The sequence below is a fragment of the Erinaceus europaeus genome, chromosome 12 (assembly GCF_950295315.1).
Source record: "Erinaceus europaeus chromosome 12, mEriEur2.1, whole genome shotgun sequence".
NCBI classification, from domain to species: domain Eukaryota; kingdom Metazoa; phylum Chordata; class Mammalia; order Eulipotyphla; family Erinaceidae; genus Erinaceus; species Erinaceus europaeus.
This window is the reverse complement of record NC_080173.1, coordinates 39,870,061-39,888,479: the sequence shown is the minus strand read 5'-3', so window position 1 is coordinate 39,888,479 and position 18,419 is coordinate 39,870,061. Positions and strand designations below refer to the sequence as shown.

General features: G+C 42.1%; 1 protein-coding gene across 3 annotated transcripts in view; it reads left to right on the top strand.

Annotated features, from left to right (window-relative positions):
- Positions 1-18,419, top strand: part of PRPSAP2 (phosphoribosyl pyrophosphate synthetase associated protein 2) — a 51,468-nt gene that overhangs the window by 6,514 nt on the left and 26,535 nt on the right. Inside the window, exons 2-5 of one of the 3 annotated variants that reach the window (XM_060203216.1) lie at positions 3,559-3,654; positions 4,071-4,221; positions 6,003-6,055; positions 10,452-10,518. In XM_060203216.1, the coding sequence (XP_060059199.1) occupies positions 4,103-4,221; positions 6,003-6,055; positions 10,452-10,518 (239 nt within the window). In that variant the 5' untranslated portion in view covers positions 3,559-3,654; positions 4,071-4,102. Of the gene's footprint in view, positions 1-3,558; positions 3,655-4,070; positions 4,222-6,002; positions 6,056-10,451; positions 10,519-18,419 lie in introns of those variants that run through there. The other 2 variants (XM_060203217.1, XM_060203218.1) reach the window with 2 other exon arrangements.

The window sequence follows — 18,419 nt, the reverse complement described above, 5'->3', positions numbered from 1 at the left end:
GAGAATTGGATCAGTCCAGTTAATTTTGCGGCCCGCTTGGCCCCGCCCCAAGGGACCCTGGGAGAGGGTTCCCCGGTACGAGAGTGAGAGGGCCAGAGGGTTCCTGAGTTGGAGAGTTTCAGGGTTACAGAGTAAGAGCGAGTTCCACAGTGGAGGAGTTTCAGAGGGTTCCCCAATACGAGAGTTCCAGAGTTCCAGAGTAAGAGAGAGTTCTTGAGTTCGAAAGTAAGAGGGAGTGCTGGTGCCGCCGCAAAGAGACAGCAGAGTTCTGTTTGGTGATTAGTTTGTCTTAGTTTATGAGTCGTTGTTCCTGAATAAAGAAATACAGCTTCCCTGCCCAGCCGTTGTCTCCGCGTCTCTGTTACCCGCCCGTGAAGCCAGCCCGGCCGGCAAGAGCCTACGAATTTTAACAGGTGGGGAGCCTGGGGCTTGAACCGGGATCCTTATGCTGGTCCTTGGCACTTTGCGCCACGTGCACTTAACCTACTGTGCTACCGCCTGATCCCCAGAAATTAATTTTTAACCTTGTAATATATATATATGTATATTATTTATTTATTTATTTATTTATCTTTTTTACGAGAGCAGTGCTTAATTTTGGCTTATGGTGGTGCAGGGGATTGAACCTGGAACTTTGGAGCCTCAGGCATGAGGGTCTTTTTGCATAACCATTATGCTATCTATTCATAGCTGTGAGGAGGAGAGAAATCCATGCTAGGAAAAGCCAAGTAATTTACAGTAGATGTTGCAGTGAGTTGGGAGAAGTAGAATCCAAAACCCTTTCTGAAACTGTACTTTTCTGTTCCTAAACATAGGCCTGTATTGATTGAGAAATGGTGTTATAAGACACTTGAGAGCTCTTTTCAGCTCACTCTGATGACAAATTGCTTCATCTTTTGCATATGTACCAGCTCCTCAGCCCCATGATGTGCCACAAAGCTGTTGTCACTGAACTTTTCTTTCTTTCTTTCCTTATTTATTTATTTATTCATGAGAATGACAGAAGGAGAGAAAGAACCAGACATCACTCTGGTACACGTGCTGCTGGGATTGAACTTGGGACCTCATGGTTGAGAATCCAATGCTTTATCCACTACGCCACCTCTGGACCACTCTTTCTTTCTTCTCTCATCTTTTTTATTTATTTTCCCTTTTGTTGCCCTTGTTATTATTGTTGTTGTAGTTATTGTTGTTATTGATGTCATCATTGTTAGATAGGACGGAGAGAAATGGAGAGAGGAGGGGAGGATAGAGAGGGGGAGAGAAAGATAGACACCTGCAGACCTGCTTCAAAGCGACTCCTCTGTAGGTGGGGAGCCGGGACTCGAACCGGGATCCTTATGCCGGTTCTTGCGCTTTGCGCCATGTGTGCTTAACCTGCTGCGCTACCGTCCGGATTCCCATTTATATTTATTTATTTATTTATTTATTTATTTATTTATTTATTTATTTATTTATTTATTTTAAAGCAGAGCACTGCTTAGCTCTGCCTATAGTGGTGCAGGGGATTGAACCTGGGGCTTTAGAGCCTCAGGCATGAGAGTCTGTTTGCATAACCATTAATTATCTACCCCTTGCCTGTCATTGAACTTTTCCAGCAGTGGGTCAGATAAATATTTTAGACAGTGGAACAGACTCAACTCTACCACTTTATCTAGTTTGTACTTAGTGAATGTGGCTGTGTTTCAATATAACTTAATTTACAGAAATGGCCTTTGTTGGGACTAAAGTTGCCAGTGGGCTGTGGTTTGCTGGTCCTGTGCCAAAGCCATCTTTCATGGCAAACACTAGTAGTTTCCTTGGCCTCTTCAGGACTCCTTGCAGGTGGGAACCAGGGCCTCGAATATGGGTCCTTGCATATTGTGACATTTGCATTCAACCAGGTGTGCCATAACCCAGTCCCAGACCCTTGACTGACTGACTTTTTCTCTTTCTTTCTTCCTTCCTTCCTTCCTTCCTTCCTTCCTTCCTTCCTTCCTTCCTTCCTTTCTTTCTTTCTTTCTTTCTTTCTTTCTTTCTTTCTTCCCTCCAGGGTTATTGCTGGGACTTGGTGCCTGCACTATGAGTCCATTGCTCCTTGGAGGCTATTTTTTCCCTTTTGTTGCCCTTGTTTATCATTGCTGTTATTATTATTGTTATTGCTGTCATTGTTGTGGATAGGACAGAGAGAAATTGAGAGAGGAGGGGAGGACAGAGAGCGGGAGAGAAAGATAGACACCTGCAGACCTGCTTCACTGTCTGTGAAGTGACTCCCCTGCACGTGGGGAGCTGGGGGCTAGAACCGAGATCCTTTAGCTGGTCCTTGCACTTTGCACCATGTCCTTGGCTTCGCGCCATGTGCACTTAACCCACTGGCTACTTTCTAACCCAGATCATGCAAAGGGATTGCTTAACAAAAGAGAATATTATAAAGATTAATTTTGATGTGAGAGAGAAACAAGAAAGCACCACTCAGCTTTGGCAGCATCATCGGTGGTGGGACTCAAATCCAGTGCCTCCAAATGTCAAGTCCTGCGCTGTACTACTAAGCTACTACCCTAAAAGAAAATTGTAGATTTGTATGATGGTGCCTTTTTAGAAGTTAGAAGTATGTTTTCTTAGTTTTATCTGAGGACCATGCAGTGAATATGTAAAGGCCTGATGTTGTCCATACCAAAGACCTGGGTGGTGGGTGGGAGGGGGAGCTAGTTGAGTTTGGTGGGTAGCGACTTTCACCTTAACTATCATGGTTCAGTTCTACACAAAGATGATATGTTTGTTAATAAGGTATGATAGGTAGACTGATAGGTCTTCCTGGTTTTAACTCTTTGATAGTTCCACCAGCCTTCATACCCAGCTGAGGACCTCCCTCCTCTCCATTCTTGCTGCCACATCCAGTCTTGTACCTTTCCTGCTTGGTATGGACATTGGGTCTGGAGAGCGGCAGATGCTAGAGCACCCTAACAGCTGTGGGCACTGGAACCCAGGCCAGGCCTTTTGCCCTGTGCCCTGCTGCTTCTCACCTGGATGGATCCTTTTTTCCCCTTCGGATTACTAGTGAGCCTGCTTTCAGTCCCAGAAAAAAGTCAAGCCATAGGGTTAGTCTAGAGATAACTGAGTGTATGGGAAAGGCAGAGAGCAAGGCCAGGGAGAGGTTTAATGGTAAATATAGGAAACGGGGGAGTCGGGCTGTAGCGCAGCGGGTTAAGCGCAGGTGGCGCAAAGCACAAGGACCGGCATAAGGATCCCGGTTCCAACCCCGGCTCCCCACCTGCAGGGGAGTCGCTTCACAGGCGGTGAAGCAGGTCTGCAGGTGTCTATCTTTCTCTCCTCCTCTCTGTCTTCCCCTCCTCTCTCCATTTCTCTCTGTCCTATCCAACAACGACGACAACAACAATAATAACTACAACAATAAAACAACAAGGGCAACAAAAGGGAATAAATAAATAAAATTAAAATATATATATAAAAAATATAGGAAACGGTGGGCCCAGGTAGGTCATTTATTAATTGGTTAAAGAATGACTCGATCCATACCTTTACTAATGGCCCTGCCATTTTTTTTGTGTGTTAATCCAGGAGGAATTTTGTTGTCAGAGAATAACGGGAGGTTGTCCATAATTGACTTTAAGCAGCAGACAGTAAAACTCTGAGCTCTTCAGCTCCGACTTTCTTGTAAGTTTATCCTTTATTCCCAGTGGTCATAAAAGCTAGTTAAATGATGTAATGACTTAGTTCCATTATGTTGGAATCCTAAGATTCAAACAGTTTGTCCACATATATGTATGTATATGTGTATATATATGTATAGATATATACACATACATATTTAATATGAGAGAAGCTATTTTTTTGCCAGAGCACTGATCAACTCTGGTTTATGGTGGTGAAGGGGAGCAGGGAATTGAACCTGGGACTTCGAAGACTCAGGCATGACAGTCTGTTTGCATAACCATTATGCTATCTACCCCTGCCCGTGAGAAGCTTTTATTATGACTAGTTTACTTTAGCTGAAGTCATGGCTACTGAAAGCTCATTAAGGTGTATTCAATTTCCTATGGCAGTTCTTGATATGTTTTGTGTCCTCCTAGGCTCTGGAAATTGGAAAACCAAGAAGGTTTTGATGTTTTGTGTGACGCCACCTGAATTAGAAACCAAGATGAACATAACCAAAGGAGGACTGGTGTTGTTTTCAGCAAATTCTAATTCATCATGTATGGAACTTTCAAAGAAAATCGCCGAGTGAGTCTTAATACCTCATTAAAATATATTTAAATTTTAAAGTATTTTTATTTATGTTATTGGATAGAGACAGAGTAATTGAGAAGGGAGAGGGAGAGAGACAGAGAGACACCTGCAACTCTGCTTTACCACTCGTGAAGCTTTCTCTCTGCAGGTGGGGACCAGGGGCTTGAACCTGCCTCTTTGCACACTGTAATGTTTTCACTCATCGGGTGAGACACCACCTGGCCCCTTAATATGTCTTCCTTCCTTCCTTCCTTCCTTCCTCCCTCCCTCCCTCTCTCCCTTCCTCCCTCCCATCCTTAAAAACTATTTATTTTACTTGATAGAACAGAGAGAAATTGAGAGGGGAAAGGGGATAGAGTAGGAAAGAGACAGATAGTTGCAGCAGTGCTTTACCACTCATGAAGCTTTTCCCTACAGATGGGGATGAGGGGCTTGAACCCAGGTCCTTGAGCCTGGTAATATGTGCACTTAACCAGGTGTACCACCACTCAGTCCCAAAATATGTTTTCATTATGTGATATTCTACATTTGATAAGTGAAAGATAGCATAGCACTGAAGCGTGCTCTAGTGTGTGGCAGGGCCAGATTCAGACATGGGTCATGTGCATGACAAGCAGGCATACTATCCAGGTGACCTGTTCTGTCAGAGACAGAGATTGAGATAGAGACACCACAGCACCAAAGCTCCCCCTGAAGCTGTATTGTTCCCATGTGCTGTGCTGGTTCACATCTGGGCCAAGTATATGGCAGGGTACATGCTTTCCCAGCTGAGCGCTCTCCCAGGCTCCAAATGAAACAGTTTTGCTTTATTTATTTATTTATTCATTCATTCATTTATTTATTTATTGTTGGAGCTTGGTACCTGCACTATGAATCCACTGCTCCTGAAAGCTTTTTTTTTTTTTCCTTTTCTTTTTTTAAAGATAGGACAGAGAGAAATTGAGAGAGGAGAGAAAGATAGAGACGGGGGAGAGAAAGACACTTATAGACATGGTTCACCATTTGTGAAGTGACTCCCTATAAGTGGAGAACTGGGGGCTCGAACCAGGATCCTTGCATGTGTCCTTGCACTTTGTACTATGTGCGCCTAACCTAGTGCATCACCACATGCCCCATAAAACATTTATTTAAATGTTTCAAAATAAATATTGTGAAGAAAGCTATGTGAAGGGAATGATGGGGCAGGACATCCTGATTTAGCTTGGGAATTCAGGGCCTTTTTACTTCTTAAATATTAATTTCATAGGAAGTAAGATTCCCGTGAGAGCAAGAGAAAAACCAGAGTACCAGTCAGTTACGTGCAGCAGTGAGGGGTTGACCTGGGTGCCTTGGGGATGTGAGTGCTGAGCTATTTCCCAGGCCACACAGGGGAAGTGGCATGTGAGGGAATGGTGTGTGAGTTGAGAAATCTGGATGAAGCCCTGAGCGAGGGTCTAGGGCAGAGTTGTCGGGTTTAGAGACCCTGCAGTGTGCAGCAGGAGGTGCTGCTGTCTCAGGAACATTACCAAGTGTAGAGAGCACAGGAGATGGCCATTGAGGTGGGCGGAGGTCCTGCTTGACCTTCTTGGGTGGACAGAGGCTGGGGTTCAAGTTTGGCCATGAAGTGACATGACAATTTAACATACAGTTTAACATTTATGACAAACATGCCTTGACTTTTGATCTGACTTTACATGTTTTTATTTTGTATTAATGTATACATTATCTTTGAATGACAAAGATGCTGCTTCTATTCTAGTACCCTTTCAGCTTTGTCCCCTCTTTCTCTCTTCTAGGCGGCTGGGGGTGGAGATGGGCAAAGTACAGGTTTATCAGGAACCTAACAGAGGTGAGCTCCCTTTAATGTGTGTAATGTCTGTCTTTATGTGAACTATGATGTGCTAGCACACTCTACTTTTGGAATAGCTAATTCATTGTCCACCTATCAATAGTTCCATGAGCAGGAAGTCAGGCCAATAAGGTGGGTAGAAGTTGTGATTTATTTATTCATTCAGTGCAGAGCATCACACCTAGGGACTTATGCCAGTGGAGCATGTGCTCTCCCCCAAGCTACTTACTGCTCTCCCTACTTACTGCTTAAGTGGCATTTCAGCTTCTACTAGTATTGGCTAGATAGAGAGCCTTGGGCTAAATCACATCTGGGCACCACTTTTTCCATATTTTTATAGGATAGGACAGAGAAATTGAGAGGGGAGGGAGTCAGGCAGTAGCGCAGCGGGCTAAGCATACGTGGCGTAAAGCGCAAGGACCGGCACAAGTATCCCAGTTCAAGCCTTCGGCTCCCTGTCTGCAGGGGAGTCACTTCACAGGCAGTGAAGCAAGTCTGCAGTTGTCTGTCTTTCTCTCCCCCTCTCTGTCTTCTCCATCTCACTCCATTTTTTAAAAAAATTTTTATTATTTGTATTTATTTATTAGATAGAGACAACCAGAAATTGAGAGGGGAGGGTTGGATAGAGAGGAAGAGAGACAGAGACACCTGCAGCACTGCTTCACCACTCGTGAAGCTTTCCCCCTGCAGGTGGGGACCGGGGACTTGAACCTGGGTCCTTGCGCATTGTAACATGTGCGCTTAACCAGGTGTACCACCACCCAGCCCATATCTCTCTCCATTTCTTTCTGTCCCATCTAACAACAACATTAATAACAACAACAATAACTACAACAATAATAACAACAAGGGTAACAAAAGGGAAAATAAATAAGTAAATAAATATATATAAAAAAAGAAATTGAGAGGGGAGGGGAAGTAGGGAGGGAGAGAGAGAGAGAGACACCTGCAGATCTGCTTCACTTGTGAAGCAACCCCCCTGTAGGTGGGGAGACTGGGGCTCAAGCCATGATCCTTGCGTGGATCCTTTACTCTTCGTACTATATGTGTTTAACCTGGTGCACCGACTGCCGGCCCCCTCAATTTATTTTATTTTTCCAAAATTTTTTTTAATGAAAATGTTCAAGTTTTTAAGGAAAGTTGAAAGACTAGTATAGGACTAGGGGATAGCTCAGTGGTTATGCAAAAAAGTCATTCATGTCTGTTGCTCCAAGGTCTCAGGTTCACTTCCTGCCACTACCATAAGCTAGAGCTGAGCAGTGCTCTGGTTAAAAAAAGAAAAAACTAGTCACAAATCACTCCACTATTCATGAAGCTTTCGTTTGGTGCTCCCATGTGGGGGCGAGGGGACTCAAACCTCAGTCTTCATACATGGCAAAGTATGTGTTCTGCTGGGTGACCTATCTTCAGGCCCTCTGTGTATAAGTTTTGATCGGACAAACCAGGAATCTTAGTTCAAGCACTGTGTTTTTTTTTTACATCTCTTTAGTTTCTTCTAATCCAAAACAGTCCCCTCACCTCCCCCCAACTCCTTTCTATGACATTAGCTTTTTGAGGAGCTCCAGTTGTGAAATTGGTTAGCACACAGTACCTATTTGAAGAGATTTTTTTGCTGTAGAATGTCTCATTCCTGATTTGTCACAAATTTTTTGAGAATAGGTGTTATGGATCTTTTTTTTTTTCCCTCATTATTTCTCTTATTTTGTGCCTAATCTTTCTTTCTGTTTTATTTATTTATTTATTTATTTATTTTCCAGGCCAAATTGATAACATTTATTAGGAAGGAGGGATTCAATTAGGTATCCATATCACTGCCATTTTTTAAAATATTTATTTGTTTTCTCTTTTGTTGTCCTTTTTTGTTTAAATTATTGTGGTTATTGTTGTTGTTGGTTAGGACAGAAAGAAATGGAGTGAGGAGGGGAAGACAGAGTAGAGGAGAGAAAGATACCTGCAGAACTACTTCACTGCCTGTGAAGCGACTCCCCTGGGGAGGTGGGAGCCCAGGGCTAGAACCGGGATCCTTAAGCTGGCCCTTGCACTTTGTGCCACATGCTCTTAACCCGCTGTGCTACCATCCGACTCCCATTTTACTTTATTTATTTATTTATTTATTTATTTATGCATCTGGGGTTATTGCTGGGGCTCAGTGCCTGCACTAAGAATCCACTGCTCCTGGAGGCCATTTTCCCCCCATTTTGTTGTTTTTGTTATTGCCATTGATGTTGTTGTTGTATAGGACAGAGAGAAATTGAGAGAGAGGGGAAGACAGAGAGAGGGAAAGAAAGATAGACACCTGCAGACCTTCTTTACTGCATGTGAAGTGACCTTCCTGTAGGTGGGGAGCTGGGGTTCGAACCGGGATCCTTATGCCAGTCCTTGTGCTTTACACTACATGTGTGTGTTTAATCCACTGTGCTACCACCCAACCCCCCTGACTCCCATTTTATTTTATTTTATTTTATTTTATTTTATTTTATTCTATTTTATTTCTTCTTCTTCTCCTCCTCCTCCTTCTTTTTTTATGAGAGGGATGGGAGGAGAGAGAAGGAACCAGATACCTTTCTGGTACATGTGCTGCCAGGGATCAACTCAGGACCCCATGCTTGAGAGAGTCCAGCATCTTATCCACCACATAGCGGACTACTCTTTTTCTTTTTTTCTTGAAATATTTTTTATTATCTTTATTTATTTATTGACTAGAGACAGCCAGAGATTGAGAGGAAGGGGATGATAAAGAGGGAGAGAGACAGAGAGACATCTGCTGCTCATAAAGCTTTCCTCCTATAGGTGAGGTCTGGGGGCTTGAACCCAGATCCTTGTGCATTATAACGTGTGCTCAACTAGGTGCACAGCACCTGGCCCTTCTTTTTCTTTCTTTTTCTCCCTCTCCCTCTCCCTCTCTCCCCTCTTCTAACCAGGGTTTTTGCTGGGGCTTGCTGCCACTCTTGGCAGCCATTTCCCCCCTTTTTTTTTTTTTTCGATTAGGTAGAACAGTTAGAAATTGAAAAAGGAGGGGTCGATAGGGAGAGAGATACCTACAGACCTGCTCAAGTTTTTCCCTGCAGGTGGGGAGCAGAGTTTTGAACCCAGATCCTCACACATGGTAATGTGTACACTCAACCAGGTGTGCCATTGCCTAGCCCCTATCCCTAATTTCTTTTTTTTTATTATTATCTTTATTTATTTATTGGATAGAGACAGTCAGAAATCGAGAGGGAAGGGAGGGATAGAGAGGGTGAGAGACAGAGTGACACCTGCAGCCCTGCTTCACCACTTGTGAAGCTTTGCCCCTGTAGATGGGGACTGGGGGCTCGAACCTGGGTCCTTGCACATTGTAACATGTGTGCTCAACCAGGTGCGCCACCACCTGCCCCCCTATCCCTAATTTCTTAATTGTTGCTGATTCAATGAGATAGTTGTATGAGTTCCTATAAAGTGTGCTGGTCAGAGCAATACAGCATGATATAGCACTTACCTCTCAGTTACACAGAGTGAAAGGAGAACTTCAACTAGTTGCAGGCCAGAAAGACAATTTCCTTTTTTTTTTTTTGACAATTTCCTTTTACCTAGTGTAATTAGATATGCTCTAAAAGCTACTGACAATATGCATATAATCCTTTGTAACATCTCAATGCTAGTGAGTTTTTAAAAAAATTTCCATATTTTGTAACTTTGGGAACTGAAGCAGATTTTTTTAGATTTATTATTTTTTACAAGTATCTTTATATATATATTTTGATTAATTAATTTATTTTCCCTTTTGTTGCCCTTGTTGACTTTTGTGGTTGTTGTTGTTATTGATGTAGTTGTTGTTAGGACAGAGAGAAATGGAGAGAGGAGGGGAAGACAGAGAGGGAGAGGAAGATAGACACCTGAAGACGTGCTTCACCGCCTGTGAAGTGACTCCCCTGCAGGTGGGGAGCTGGAGGCTTGAACCAGGATCCTTACAGTGGTCCTTGTGCTTTGTGCCACGTACACTTAACCTGCTGTGCTACCTCCCGACTCCCTCAAGTATCTTTATTTTTATATTATATTTAAATGAGAGACATATATAGAGAAATACAGAGAGAGAGAGAGAAAGAAAGAAAGAAAGAAAGAAAGAAAGAAAGAAAGAAAGAAAGAAAGGGAGAGACCAAAGCACTATTCAGCCTTGGCTTATAGTAGTTCTGGAATTTTTAAAAGTTTAAATGCAGGCTGGGGAGACAGTATAATGGCTTTGAAAAGTCTTTCATGCCTGAGGCTTCAAGCTCCTAGGTTCAGTCCTCAGCAGTACACTGGCATTTCTCTCTTTGTCTTTCTCTCTGTATCTGTCATTAAAATAAAATATTTGCAAAAATTTGTTTAAATGCTATGCTTTTTTAAACCATTTTGTTTGTTTGTTTTTCTCTGCCAGAGACAAGAATACAGATTCAAGAGTCTGTAAGGGGAAAAGATGTTTTCATCATCCAGACTGTTTCAAAGTGAGTAGTTATATGTGTTGCAGATTTCTGGGTTTGGGCATGAGTGTTGTTTGATCTTATTTTGGCATGAGTGTTTAAAATAATGAGGTTGATGTGGCCTGGGAGGTGGTGCAGTATTAAAAGCATGAGGTCTCAAGTTTAATCCCTGGCATCACATGTGCCAAGAGTAATACTCTGATTCTGCATATCTCTCTATCTGTCCTTTCAGTCTGTTCTGTCTTGTGTTAACAAATAAAAATAATATAAAATTATGGGTTGGTTGTCTGGAAGATGGCTTGTTAACATACAGGAGGACCTGGCTTCAAGCTCCCACTCTCACCTGTGGTGGGTGTGGAAGAAGCATCAGAGTGAGCCTCATGATCAGAGATGTAGGTGTTTCTCCTTCTCTGTCTCCCCTTTCTCTCTAACAGAAAAAAAAAAAAATGAAGAAGAATAATGACCACAAGAAATAGTGGATTCATGCAGGCACAGAAATCAACTAGATAGTAAGAATGAAAATAGTTTTATTTATTATTTTAAATATTCTTTAAAATTATTTATGTTGGATAGAGACAGAGAAGTTAAGAGGGGAGGGGAGATAGATGAGAGAAAGTGAAATACTTCTTATAAAACTTTCCTCCTGCAGGTGGGGACTAGGTGCTTGAACCTAGGTCTTTGTGGACTATAATATGTATGCTCAACCAGGTGTACTATCACCGTCCCTAAAAATAGTTTTAAAATTAGTATATCCCTAATTTTTTTTCTGACATAACAGTTGACTTTATGTATTCTTTATAAATAAGATTGTTTTTGCATTTTTCATTGGAACTAGTGGATTATAGTAGATAACAGGTGTTTCTTCAATTTGTGTAAAATTTCTCAATTTTCTGCAAAACACTCTCACCCTTAGCCTAGTTCCTCCTCCATCATCATGTACCAGGACCTTAATGTCTCCCTCACCCCCAGAGTATTTTACTTTGTGCAGTACACCAAATAAGACTTTTTATTGGGGGTCGGCAGTGGTGCAGCGGGTTAAGTGCACGTTGCGCAAAGTGCAGGGACCGGTGTAAGGATCCCAGTTTGAGCCCCCGGCTCCCCACCTGCAGGGGAGTCGCTTCACTGGTGGTGAAGCAGGTCTGCAGGTGTCTTTCTCAGCCCCCCTCTGTCTTCCCCTCCTCTCTTCATTTCTCTCTGTCCTATCCAACAACGAGCGACATCAACAACAACAATAATAACTACAACAAGGCTACAACAACAAGGACAACAAAAGGGGGAAAAATGGCCTCCAGGAGCAGTGGATTCATGGTGCAGGCACTGAGCCCCAGCAATAACCCTGGAGGCAAAAAAAAGACTTTTTGTTATGAGTTAATGAAAGAGATAGAACACTAGAGCATCACTCTGGCATGTGATGTTAGGGATTGAACTCAGTCCCTAATGCTTGAGAGTCCAAGGCTCTGTCTACTGTGCCACCTTCCAGGCTATAACTTTATGTATTTTTTAAATTTGTTTATTGGGGGATTAATTATATTCGGCAGTAAATACAATGGTTTGTACATAACATTTCTCAGTTTTCCACATAACAATACAACCCCTACTAGGTCCTCTGTCATTGTTTTTGGACCTGTACTCTTCCTCCCCAGCCACCCCCCAGAGTCTTCTACTTTGGTGCAATACACCACATTTTATGTTTTTTTTTTTTTTTGCCTCCAGGGTTATTGCTGGGGCTCAGTGCCTGCACCATGAATCCACTGCTCCTGGAGGCCATTTTCTCCCCCTTTTGTTGCCCTTGTTGTTGTAGCCTTGTTGTGGTTAATATTGTTGTTGTTGATGTCATTCGTTGTTGGATAGGACAGAGAAAAATGAAGGGGGGTAGACAGAGGAAGGGAAAGATAGACACCTGCAGACCTGCTTCACCACCTGTGAAGCGACTCCCCTGCAGGTGGGGAGCTGGGGGCTCGAACCGGGATCCTTATGCCAGTCCCTGCGCTTTGCACCACATGCGCTTAACCCACTGCGCCACCGCCCGACCCCCTTTATGTATTTTTTAAGGGTACAAATTACCAATTTTTGTAGTTGCGATTTTATTTATTTATTTAATAAAAAATAAATTTTATGTAAATTTGAGATGCAGTGTATTACTTTGATACATTTTGTATGTGTGTGTATGTATTAGATTGTTGGAAAAGTCATGACCAGGGGCTAGGTGGTGGAACACCAGGTTAATCACACATAGTAAGAAGCACAAGAACCTGTGCAAGGATCCAATTTTGAGCTCCCAGTCCCCCATCTGTGGGGGAGGGAGTTTTGCTTCATAAGCAGTGAAGCAGGTCTGCAGGTGTCTTTCTTTCCCTGCTCTATCTTCCCCTCTCCTCTCAATTTCTCTCTGTCCTATCTAATGGGGGGAAAATGGACCCCAGAAGCAGTGGATTTATAGTGCAGGCACTAAGCCCCAAGTGAAAACCCTGGAGGCAAAAATAAATAAATAAATAAATAAATAAATATCATGACTATTTTTTTATTGAAAAATAGAAAAAAATATGTCATGACTCTCCTGACAACCATATATATTTTTTAAATCATTAGATTAATACAAACTCCGTTATATATATATATGTATATATAATTTATTGACGAGAAAGATAGGAGAGAGAGAGAGAAAGAACCAGACGTCACTCTGGTATATGTGCTGCTGGGGCTTGAATTCAGCACCTCATGCTTGAGAGTCAAGCGCTTTATACACTGAGCCACCTCCTGGACCACAAAGTATACTTTTTTTTTCTTTCTTTTTTACCAGAGCACTGGCTCAGCTCTGGCTAATGGTGGTGTGGGGCATTGAAACTGAGACTTCAGAGCCTCAGACATGGAGTCTCTTTGCATAACCATTATGCTATCTACCCCTGCAACAACCATATTCTTGCCACCAGAGTTATTGCTAGGATTCAGGGCCCACACCAATCCCAGTGGTCTTTTTTGTTGTTAATAAAAGATGAGAGACAGAGGTAGACAGCAGCACTGTTCCAGTACTTATGAAACTTCCTGCAGATGGGGTTTGAAGCTTGAACTGGAGTCCTATGAGCTCTGCTGGATGAATCATCACTCAACTCAATATTTGATTATTCTAAGACTGTAGTAGCACTGCTCAGCTCTGGCTGTTGGTGGTGCTGGGGATTGAACTTCTTGCATACAAGTTCAGTGTCTACTTACATATTGTAATATAATTGCCCATGTGATAAAACATTATATAATTGTAGTCTGTTATTATGGATATTCATCAGAGCTCTGTGATTTCTTTCTTTTTTAAATATATATATATATTTTAAATATTTTATTTATTTTATTTAGATGCAGACAGAGACAGACACAGAGAGAAAGAAACACCAGAGCACTGCTCAGCACTGCTCAGCTCTGGCTTATGGTGGTGTGGGGGATTGAACCTGGGACTTTGGAGCCTCAGGCATGAGAGTCTGTTTGCATAACTATTATGCTATCTCCCCTCCCCTTTTTAAATAATATTTATTTATTCCCTTTTCTTGCCCTTGTTTTATTGTTGTAGTTATTGTTGTTGTTACTGATTTTGTCATTGTTGGATAGGACAGAGAGAAATGGAGAGAGGAGGGGAAGACATGGGGAGAGAAAGACACCTGCAGACCTACTTCACCGCTTGTGAAGCGACGCCCCTGCAGTTGGGGAGCCTGGAGCTCAAACCTGGATCCTTATGCTAGTCCTTGTGCTTTGCACCACCTGCACTTAACCCGATGCACTACCGCTGGACTCCCAGAGCTCTGTGATTTCTTTCTTTTTTATTTTAATTTATTTTTCCTTTTGTTGCCCTTGTTTTTTTTTTTATTTTTGTTGTAGTTATTATTGTTATTGTTGATGTTGTTGTTGTTAGATAGGACAGAGAGAAATGGAGAGAGGAGGGAAGACAGAGAGGGGGAGAGAAAGATAGACACCTGCAGACCTGCTTCACCGCCTGTGAAGCGACTCCCCTGCAGGTAGGGAGCCGGGGGCTTGAACCGGGATCCTTATGCTGGTCCTTGCGCTTTGTGCCACATGCTCTTAACCCACTGAGCTACCACCTGACTCACGTGATTTATTTTTTATTTGCAAGTTAGTAAGTATCCTTGGTAATCACCCTTTCATTCTTTTTTTTTTCTTTTATTTATTTATTATTTAAAAGTTTGTTTTCTTTCTTTTTTTTTTTTGCCTCCAGGGTTATCACTGGGGCTCTGTGCCTACACTATGAATCCACTGCTCCTGGAGGCCTTTTTTTTTTTTTTTGGATAGGATAGAGAGAAATTGAGAGAGATGGGAAACATAGAGAGAGGGAGAGAAAGATAGACACCTGCAGACCTGATTCACTATTTGTGAAGCTACCCCCTGCAGATGGGGAGCCAGGGGCTTGAACTGGGATTTTTGCGAGGGTTCTTGTGCTTCATATTATGTATCACTTGGCCCCTCCCTTTTTCATTTGACACAACCCATCACTCTCACCCATGCCCCACCCCTCACACTTTTTTACAGACTTGACTGTTTTAGATTTCACATATAAATGACAACATACAGTGTGCTTTCCTTTCTCTGTTACCTCACTTAGCATAAAATGGTAATTCCTGTTACTACAAATGGTAGATACCTTTTCTCATGACTGAATGATATTTCATTGTGTACATATAACAGATGTTTGTTATCCACTCACCCATCTGGGGCAATTGATGTTGTTCCCATCCATTGGATATTGTAAATAAGAATATGTATTGCTTAAAGAAAAATAATAAATTTCCTGTGGGTGTAGATCATACACCTGTAGGTAGGTGTGGATCATATGGTGAAATCTACTTGTAATTTTTTTCAGTGTAATATTTGTGCTTGAACTCAGAGTGTCATGCATAGGTTCTATACCTGAGCCACTTCCTTGTCACAATTTTAAAAATATTTACTCATTTACTTTTTTTTTTAAAGAGTTTATTTCTTTATTCATGAGAAAGACAGGAGGAGAGAGAGAAAGAACCAGATATCACTCTGGTACATGTGCTGCCAGGGATTGAACTCAGGACCTCAAGCATGAGAGTCCAATGCTTTATGTATTGCACCACCTCCCGGACCACTCTCATTTACTTTTTTTAGAGCCCAGAGTACTGCTTTTCCCTTTTAGGCACTGAGAGGGATCAGACACAATACCTCACATGATGTAAGTCCTGCCCTCTACCACTGAAACCCCTTCCTGACTGCTGTCAGCTTATTTGAATTAGAAATCCTTTAAATCTCTTTTTCTTCCCTCCAACGATTTGTTTTTAAGTATGTGTGTGAGAGAAAAACCAAAGCGTGTCAGGGATTGAACGCAGGACCTCACACTTGCAGTTTCAACATTTTTTTTTTTTTTTAGTTTTATTTATTTATTAATGACAAAGATAGGAGGAGAGAGAGAAAGAACCAAATATCACTCTGGTACATGTGCTGCCAGGGATTGGACTCAGGACCTAATGCTTGAGAGTCTAGTGCCATAGCCACTGCGCCACCTCCCGGACCACAGTTTCAACATTTTATGCTACTTTTTTGTGAGTGGTGTGAGATGGGATTCAATTTAATCTACATGATTTCCATTATCCCTAGTACCATTTATTAAAGAGTCCCTAATGGGAAAAAAATTGATACTCCTTTTTTTTTTAAATTAAAATTTTAAAAAATATTTATTTATTTTCCCTTTTGTTGCCCATGTTATTTTAAATTGTTGTAGTTATTGTTGTTGTTATTGATGTTGTTGTTGTTAGATAGGACAGAGAGAATTGGAGAGAGGAGGGGAAGACAGAGGGGGGAGAGAAAGATAGAAACCTGCAGACCTGCTTCACCACTTGTGTAGCGACTTCCCTGCAGGTGGGGAGCCAGGGGCTTAAACTGGGATCCTTAATCCAGTCCTTGTACTTCATGCCACATGCGCTTAACCTGCTGCACTACCGCCCGACTCCCATGATACTCCTTTCTTTCTTTTTTTCTTTAAATTTTATATTTATTTATTTTCCCTGTTGTTACCTTTGTTATTATTATTACTATTGTTATTATTGATGTCATTGTTGTTGGATAGGACTGAGACAAATGTAGAGAGGAGGGGAATACAGAGAGTGGGAGAAAAAGATAGACACCTGCAGACTAAGAAGTGACTCCCCTGCAGGTGGGGAGCTGGGGGGACTCGAACCGAGAACCTCACGTAGGCCCTTGTGCTTTGCTCCACGTGCGCTTAACCCGCTGTGCTACCGCCTGACTCCCGATACTTCTTTCTTAAGGCTTATTTATTTTTATAAGGGAGAGGCCAGTGGTTATGGTGCTCACACTGCTGGGGATTACACTTGAGGCTCTGGGGCCTCCAGCGTGGAAATCCTGGGCTTTACCCACTCACCCACCTCCCTAGACACCTGATTCTTCTCTAAATGTTTGGTGAATTCACTGCTAATCCTGGCTCTTGGGGTTATCTGTATAGGGAGATACTTTGTTTTTGATTCAGTCTCTCTTTATAAAATATTTTATTTATTTATGAGGATAGGAGGAGAGAGAAAGAACTAGATGTCACTCTGGCATATGTGCTGCTGGGGAGTGAACTTGGGACCTCATGCATGAGAGTCCAGTGCTATATCCACTGCACCACCTCCCAGACCACTTGATTCAATTTCTTTTTTTTTTTTTTTTTTGGTCTGTTCAGATTTTCTTTTCTTTCTTTTCAGACTTGGTAGACTGTGTTTTTAGATTTGTATCATTGTTTCTTAGGACTCTGTGTCACAAATATCACTTGGAATTCTATGTATTTTATCTATTAATTATAATATATACACAAATTGGGGGGTTGGTATATAGTTCAGTGGGTAAAGTGCATGCCTTTCTATATGTGAGACCCTGGATTTACTCCCTGGTACTCACAGCAGCATCATGGACAACACTGAAGGCACCTCTGTGAATACTTCAGTGTCTCTCCTCTCCTCTTTCTCTAGAATAAGGAATTAGGCTAGGTAGTTGTTTTGGCAGTATCGTGTGAGTGTGAACTTTCATTCTTCCCTGGTCCCACATTGAACAACACAAATTTGGAATGAGGCAGTTTTTGGATCTTTAGGTTAAAAAAGATAACATCAGGGCGTCGGGCAGTAGCACAGCAGGTTAAGTGTAGGTGGAGCAAAGCACAAGGACCGGTGGAAGGATCCCGGTTTGAGACCCTGACTCCCCACCTGCAGGGAAGTCGCTTCACAAGTGGTGAAGCAGGTCTGCAGGTGTCTATCTTTCTCTCCCCCTCTCTGTCTTCCCCTTCTTTCTCCATTTCTCTCTGTCCTATCCAACAACAGTGACATCAATAACAATAATAATAACTACAACAATAAAACAATAAGGACAACAAAAGGGAATGAATAAATAAATACAAATAAAAAAGATAACATCAAAACAAACAAAAATAATTTACTAGGAGCTAAGAAATAATTCTCATACAGGAAGTCCCAGTTGGAACTCCCACTCTACATGGGTGAACCACCAGAGGTGATGTTTCACAAATGGTTTATCAGTGCTATGGTGCTTTCTGTATGTTTCTCTAAATACAAGAAAATTAATAATAAATGATTTACTGAGGCTTGGTTGTGGCTCACCCAGTAGACTGTATATGTTACCATGTGTGAGAGAACTCAGGTTCAAGCCCTTGGCTCCCATCTGCAGAAGCTTCATGAGCAATGGAGCAGTGCTGCAGGTGTCTCCTCTCTGCCTTTGTCCCTCTGTTTCTCCCTCTGTATTTCATTTTCATTCTGTCTCTTACCCTCTATCAAAAAGGAAGAAAGAAAGAAGGAATGAAAGCAAGAAAGGAAGACAGAAAAGACCATTGGGAGTGATGGAGCCGTGTAGGCACTGAACCCCAGTAATAACCCTACTTGGGAAAAAAAAAGGAAAAAGAG